The sequence below is a fragment of the Phaethon lepturus genome, unplaced genomic scaffold, assembly GCF_000687285.1.
Source record: "Phaethon lepturus isolate BGI_N335 unplaced genomic scaffold, ASM68728v1 scaffold54019, whole genome shotgun sequence".
Taxonomy (NCBI): domain Eukaryota; kingdom Metazoa; phylum Chordata; class Aves; order Phaethontiformes; family Phaethontidae; genus Phaethon; species Phaethon lepturus.
This window is the reverse complement of record NW_010565125.1, coordinates 8870-16333: the sequence shown is the minus strand read 5'-3', so window position 1 is coordinate 16333 and position 7464 is coordinate 8870. Positions and strand designations below refer to the sequence as shown.

Sequence of the window (7464 nt, the reverse complement as noted above, 5' to 3'; positions counted from 1 at the left end):
CGGCGCGGAGAAGCAGGAGGGGTCGCCTCATGCTGGAACGGCCTCTTTCGCAGCGCTGCTGGGTGTGAGGAGAGAGATCCTGAAAGGGGGCTCGGGGGTGGGCCGGGGCCCTCTCCGGAGCGTCTCTTGCCTCTGGACGCTGGTGCCTCAACAAGAACGTTCCCCGGCGTTTGTAGCGGAGATGCGAGCAAGCCGCAGTTAGATGGTTACAAGATGGACCTCTGCGTAGGTGGTGGCCTAGCTGCGGGTTCGGGCATGCCTGGTGCCTGGACTTCGTGCTAAACAGCTGGGCTGTCGAGGAGTTGACTTTGTTTCTTGTGGGGTGGTGTTCAGGCTTCTGATTTACCCCCATCTCCAAGTTGTAAAATTTGGATGCCCTGTTTGATGCCTTCGGTGAGGGTAAAGATAATACTCTCTTATGGCCACAGCGGAAAAAAGCAAGCCTTTTCAGCTGTAGTATAAATATTAATGTAATTCTGAGCTCTCATACCTTAAAAAAAAAAAAAGGCAGAATAGGCTTTCTTCAAATTCTGAAGTGGTCTTTCTCTGGCCTAAAATTGACCTTGAGTTATTTCTGGGCAATAGGTGTTAAGAAAACTATAAATTAATGGAAAAATATTTGATATCAAGGTGTAATGTTTAAATTCTCCACTTACATTGTTTATTTCCACAATACAGCAGTGGAGGTATAGGTAAAATAAAATAAATCATGCCTGCATTTCACTTGTATACCTGAAATTGGCTTTCAAGTATTTTTTTTTTCTCGTAAAGCGCATGTGATTGTTGTTTGAAATGTGTTAGTGCTTCTTTTTATGGAAGTGGATTTTCTAGTTCTGATTTGACCAGTGATGCTTTTTCATAGAAGAAAAAGAATATTTTTGGAAGCCTAAGCCTTAAAATTGCCAGGAAGAAACTTAGAAGCAATGTGGCGGTAAGCCTGTCAGTTAGCAGCCAGTGGAATTCAATTCTAAGAAAAAAAACCAAACCAGTGCTTTTCAAGCTACAGCAAAGCTTGGAGTAGAGTGAGCATTAACGGCTTGAGTTGTTTCTGCAGGAGGGTTCGGTTAGGCAGACGCCTGCTCATGTGAGTCAGGTTACCTGCCAGGGGCTTCAACAGAAGCATGCTGCATAGGTTCTATAGAGTGTGCTCAAAAAAGGTTATTTTTATGGATTGTGCATGTGCACGCGTGTGTGAATGTTCTTATATTTGTATGTGGGTGTCTCTTACCTACCTCAGCAGCTGATAGATTTGCTTTTGATTTTGTGTTTAGGTAATATTCTCAAGGTACTACTTTTTCTCTTTTTCAGGCTTTGATTAGTATTTTAGACTCATAACACACATTTCTCTGGAGCTGATGTTTTTCTAGCACTTTCAGCTTGGCTTAAAAAGCTACCTTGCTGGAATGTTTTAAAGGGTTAAACCCCTCTATGTTTTGAAATTAATTTAAATTAATTGAAGGAAATACTTCTGGCCTCACCAAAGAAATAACTGGAATCATGGATCAGAACAACAGTTTGCCACCCTACGCTCAAGGCTTAGCCTCTCCTCAGGTAAAAACCATTTCTTTAATATGCAATGTTGATCTGAATTTCTTTGTGAAAGTGTTTTCTGTTTCTTGTATGTAACTTCAGGTTTTTTGTTTGCAGACCTGAAAAATTCTGCTAGGTATTGAGTAATACTAGTATAAAGAAGAATTTTAAACACACCAATTTGCATATCCAGAGGTATAAGAAACATGCAGAGATGTGGGGTTCCTTTAAGTTGAAACATGACTGACAAGTTGGAAATACTAGTTTAATTTTGGTGGTTGCCCTCTAGATTAACTTACACAGAATGGACTGTCACTGTGCTATGAATGCATTTGGTACAATGGGCAAGGCCTTTGTTCAAACAATTGCAAGTTAAATTGTGGGTCAAAGTTGAGACATGCTTGCAAGGTACTGTGAGAAACATAGCGGCATCGCTGTCTGGAGATGAACAATGCTAGAACTGACAGATCCCTAGAGGTAATATTTTATTCTGTGGAAGAACGGCATTTCCAAGGGCTTTCTGTTTTTAGTGAGTTACTACTATATGCCTTAGGTTTTATATGACCAACTTATGTTAATTTATTTTTATAGACTCCTCCTGCAAGCTTTTTCTCTTAAAACCAAAACGGAGTCATCAGCATCTGTGGTTTCTCTTTCATGCTTTCTTCTGTAGGGTGCAATGACTCCAGGAATTCCAATTTTTAGCCCGATGATGCCGTATGGCACAGGACTGACACCACAGCCTGTCCAGAGCACCAACAGTCTGTCCATCCTAGAGGAACAGCAGCGGCAGCAGCAGCAGCAGCAAGCAGCGCAGCAATCTACATCACAGCAAGCGACACAGGGAACATCTGGTCAAACTCCCCAGCTCTTCCACTCGCAGACTCTTACCACAGCCCCTTTACCGGGAACCACACCTCTGTACCCCTCTCCAATGACTCCGATGACTCCCATAACTCCTGCAACACCGGCGTCTGAGAGCTCTGGGATAGTGCCACAGCTACAGTGAGTCCCCAGTGTGTTAGTGCAGCATGTCCTTTCTCAGATAGCCCTTTAAAGACTCAGGACCAAAGCCACATCATGAACTGGGTACTGCATTTTGGTTGGAAGGGAAGCTGTGAGAGTTTATGGGTTTCCTCTAGTGAGATGAGTAATTTTTGCTTTTATTTTTAGCTTAGCTTCTTTACTAAACCACTTGGTAATATTAACACTTTCTTAGCGATTTGTCAACCATACATCTTTTAAGCACGCCAGTGGAGGATGTTATATATGTCTTCATTTAGCACCACTGTAACTTTTAACTCTATGCACTTTATAGCTACAGCATGATGAACTCCTAAAGTAGGCTGGGTTGATAATCTGGAATTTCAAAGTACGTATACCTGGAAACATATTCTCATTAGTAATTTATTGGATACTTGTGACCTGTTCACAGACAAGCAAATAGCTCCACTTCACTGTGCATAGAATTTTGTTAGTGAGATGTTAAAGGAGAATATGGGAACTGTCACAGCTGAAAGGGAATTAAAAGGGTAGAGGTGAAGAAACTAGTTGCTAGACCTGAGTTGTGCTTAATATTCCGTGTTCCCTTTTCTAGTTCATGGCTACAGCTGAGTTTGTGATAAGGGAAAAAGAACCCTCGAACTAGTTTTAGGTTTAGGTATGAAAGTATTTTCACGGAACTTTAGTTTTAAAGAGACTTTTACAGCAATTTACAGAAGGCCCAAAGAGAAACAGTTGATAACGTGAGTTTTGCACTGGAAGAGTAGTTCCTCATATTTCTTTTTTTTTCTCCCATTGAGGAACTTTAGATTTCAGGGTTTTCCCAGTACACAAGTTTCCAAGGAAACTTACATCTAGGAACTTCTCTTAAACTTCCTAGAGACCTGCTTTCCTGTCACCTGGCAATGGGTTTGCTTCCTGGGTCATTCCCACTTAGTCATGCACCTCTTCTTCCTCCTTGAAGGGCATACCAAGGAGAATTTCAGATGGTACTATTGCTACCTCATTTTCTTCTGTTTCTAGCAGCTTCCCTGATTGCAGTGGGGGCTCTCAGCATCCAGAATTTTTCCTGCCACACTGAAATAAAGATCCTTCTCATGAGATGTTTTTCATAATGGCTGGCAGATACAGAGGAATTGGCAATAATGCCTTAGGAGCTACTGCCCTACAAAAGGAGGTTCCTGAGCTAAAACACTGCTCAGTGCTCCTGTCAATAGGAAAGATGTCATTCAAACTCACTTGGATAAACAAATTTAAAAGAAAAGCACAAAAACCCCCAAATAAAATTAATCAAGCATGCTTAAAAATGAGGAAGGTGCATGAATTCTTCATTGTCTTTTTAATGTATTTTTCTGAACTATCTTCAGGAATATCGTGTCCACGGTGAATCTTGGTTGCAAACTTGACCTAAAAACTATTGCGCTTCGTGCCCGAAATGCTGAATATAATCCCAAGGTAAGAGAAAGGTATTAAGAGTTCATCCTAAGGCACAGGTTGTGGGTATAGTTTGCTGAAATAAATTGAAAAACCTTCCTACTGTAGATGCAGTTTTATACTGTAGTTAAAAAAGAAATCTTTATTAAGCTTAGAACATTCTGTCAAACTAGTAAAAAGCATTTTTATACTCATGTAGCTGTGTTTTACACCAGGTTGTAATTTGGTAGGTTTAGAAAGAACACAGCATATTTAGTAAGAACCAACAATGTTGGTTAAGTTCTTAAACACTGGCCAAGTTTTTTGTTGTAGAGCTGGCCTCTGCTACTGCTCACATGGGCATGTTTGTTCATTGTTCTCAGAAAGTTCCTTTTTCATATTGCTGTGAAATATCTGATGCTGAAGTCTTGTTCCCTGTCTGCCAACAAGGAGAAAGGAAGGAAGAATTCTGCTCCTGGGCTCCTGCCAGAGCCACGGTTGTTCTGTGTACGCCGTGGCTTCCTCCACCTGACTGGTCCCCTGGAATTCTTGTGGTTGCAGCGTATTCACTGGGTTTTTACAGTCTTGCTTCCTCTCTGAGCTCCATTCCTGCATGTTGTCCCCCGGTACTCCCGCCATCTCCTTGCTCCTGATGGCGAGGTTTGGTGGAACAACAAAATGAAATTGATTTTTTTTTTTTTTTTTTGGTCGACTTCTAAGTTGCCAGCTGCTTCTAAATAGAAGTTTGTTAAACCATGGCATTTTTTTTAGCTCAGAAAACTTTGAACAGCAGCAGAGGGCCTGGAATGTTGAGTCAAGAAAATTATGGCACTTCATTTTTCATTTGGGTGGCTCCTCTTGAAATGTTATCTTTGCAACCACAGTAGTTGGACACAATTTCTAATAGAATTTTAGATGTTGTGTAACTGAATTGACTTGCCTTGGCAAGGCTTCAGTTTTCCTGGGGTGTGGGTTTTTTCGTTTTGTTTTAGTATTTGGGATTTTGCTACAGGTTTCCTTAACTCTGCTCTTTCTATTAAAGTACGCATGCAGGCATATGTGATAACTGTTCCTGTAAGTTTATATCAGTGATGCTGTTACATAAGTGAGTGCATGTGAGTAAGTTATTAGTGCAGCAAAAATTTAAGCATGCTATGGTAACCCTTAAGGTAGGGGTAGGTGGCTGTGTAAAACTTGAGGCTAGAATAATCAATACGAAAAGCTGTTTTCTGCAGTGGAGAGAAAGAAGGGTTATGCAACATGCTCCTGACTTTTAGTCAGTACATTCATCTATCAACGAACGATGCTGTTTGGCTGTATTATTTAAGCCATCGTTTGACAAATGGGCTGTTAGGTAACCCACGCTACTGCCTTGGTTGTGTCAGAACAGTTTATGGGACTGGATGGTGAGCTGGTCCAAGTTAAATATAACAGGCAAACAGGGGTTTGTGTGTGTGTGTGCACGCGCACCCACCCACATCAGTTTCCAGGATCTCTTGCTTCAGAGAGTTTAAGAGTATTTTGAAATGGAGGCAGAGATGTTACAGTACTTGGAATGAAAAGCTAGAGCTAACCAGGCTGCTGTCTTCTACTGTGGTGGGTGAGGTGAGTTCTGTTTACACAGAACTTTGATCTCAGCTGTTCTGTTTGATGGTATTGTAACAGTTTTTTAAAAACCAGTGTCCAGTTTTTTTAAGATGAAGCAGATCATAATATATCTGTAGATAGATAGTCTTTTATCCTGCTTATAACATCAAATTTTCAAGAGGTGGGGGAACTTTTAAAATTATTTTTAAGATTGTCTCTATTGCTCTGTTGCAAATGTTAGCATTGTTTATATGTTGCATATACAGTAATGAGAGATGAGCTTAGTAAAATAGCATTGCAATGGTAAATATCCTTCCTGCCTGACTCTGTTTCTCAGTGTGTGTGTTTGAAGTTACTTATGGATCACTCAAATGCTTAAATCATATTAGTATTTCTTTGCAATATAGTTTAAATTGCGACTTAGATTATGCAAACTTGGTTTTAATGTAATGTTTACAGCAATGTATCACTAATAGTCCCAATGCTCACATTTCAGCGTTTTGCTGCTGTTATTATGAGAATAAGAGAACCACGTACTACTGCACTTATATTCAGCTCTGGAAAAATGGTGTGCACAGGAGCGAAAAGGTATGTTTAGGCATTACAAGCAAACTAATTCAGGCTGTCTTTTCTCTTGTACCATAATGCTTTGTATGCTTTGTATACAGTATTTGTATATATACAAGTTTGTGTATATACATAAACAGGATATGTATATATTTGTATATATACAACGGCACAACTAAGCTTGCTTCCCAGTTTTCAAATAGACTAATAAAGGTTTCTTCATAAAATGTTTTCCATGACTGAAAGGACTTCCCTACGAAAGGGGAAATGGTAGTTCTCTTTATGAAGCTGCTTCATGCTGTCTGACAAACTGGTTTGCAGAGGTTATTATATTCACTTTCTTGGCTTTTAAGTTATCTGCCTTTTTTCTAATAATTCAAAAATTTCAATGACTGTGCACTCAAACTGCTTAAACTGTAGGGGTGGTGGCAGAGGAGGAGTGATTCTATATCTGAATAGTTTCATTCATCACAGGCCAAGATTGCCAAGTCTCTGGTCTCTGTAGTCTGATCTGTTCTTAACATGATCATTGAAGCGTAAGAATTAAAAACTAAACATAGGCTTCACTCCAGTGGGCAGGAGGGAAGTTCTGCCCTGAAGTCGTCTGTTAGGAGTCCAGCAGGAGTATGCTAGTGAGCAGGGATGAATGAATAGAGCTGTACAGGAAAATGATTTCTCTGCCTGGTGACGCTTGAAGTTCAAGTTGTCTTATTCTGCATTAGGAGCAACCAGATCATCAGCTGTTTACAGAACTCAAGCAGAGTTCTGCAGCAGTGGGTAAAGCCGTGTAGTTGTGTTAAACCCAGGTTTGAATACCTGGGCTGAATCAAGCAAAGGATTTTGGCAGTTTAGAGATTTTTACAGAAGTATGTGTTTTCTAGCAGTAGTAGTTCAAAGTTGTTATACGCTGAAAACTTAAGAAACAGTTTTCACATCCCATTAGAGGGACTTGGGTCAGTATTTCAAGAGTGTGAAATACGTGAATTTACTGTTTTCTGCCTTATGAGCAGTGAGTACACCATTAATGGTGTTTGGGATCCTAGTACCAAAACTAGCATGCAAACCAGTGCTAGTTGTTAATCTTGGTTGTAAAAATTTTGCATGTGTCCTTCCCCTCCCCCTCAACATAGACTTTTTTTCCCAGCGACAGTTTTGTGGTTTAATGCTATTTGCTACAAGTAATACTTAACTGAGGAAATAATGTGGATATCTTGTTCTTACTCCAGTGAGGAGCAATCTAGACTGGCAGCAAGGAAGTATGCAAGAGTTGTTCAGAAACTGGGTTTTCCTGCAAAATTTTTGGATTTTAAAATTCAGAACATGGTGGGCAGCTGTGATGTGAAATTTCCCATCAGATTAGAAGGA

The 7464-nt window shown here is 40.2% G+C and overlaps 1 protein-coding gene across 2 annotated transcripts in view; it reads left to right on the top strand.

The window, feature by feature from the left end:
• The first annotated feature begins 1306 nt into the window (after window positions 1-1306).
• TBP (TATA box binding protein) overlaps window positions 1307-7464 on the top strand; it is an 8091-nt gene continuing 1933 nt past the window's right edge. Inside the window, exons 1-5 of one of the 2 annotated variants that reach the window (XM_010295076.1) lie at window positions 1307-1551; window positions 2204-2535; window positions 3900-3987; window positions 6029-6120; window positions 7326-7463. In XM_010295076.1, coding sequence (XP_010293378.1) covers window positions 1498-1551; window positions 2204-2535; window positions 3900-3987; window positions 6029-6120; window positions 7326-7463 — 704 coding nt within the window. In that variant the 5' untranslated portion in view covers window positions 1307-1497. The remainder of the gene's footprint in view (window positions 1552-2203; window positions 2536-3899; window positions 3988-6028; window positions 6121-7325; window position 7464) is intronic. The other variant, XM_010295077.1, reaches the window with a different exon arrangement.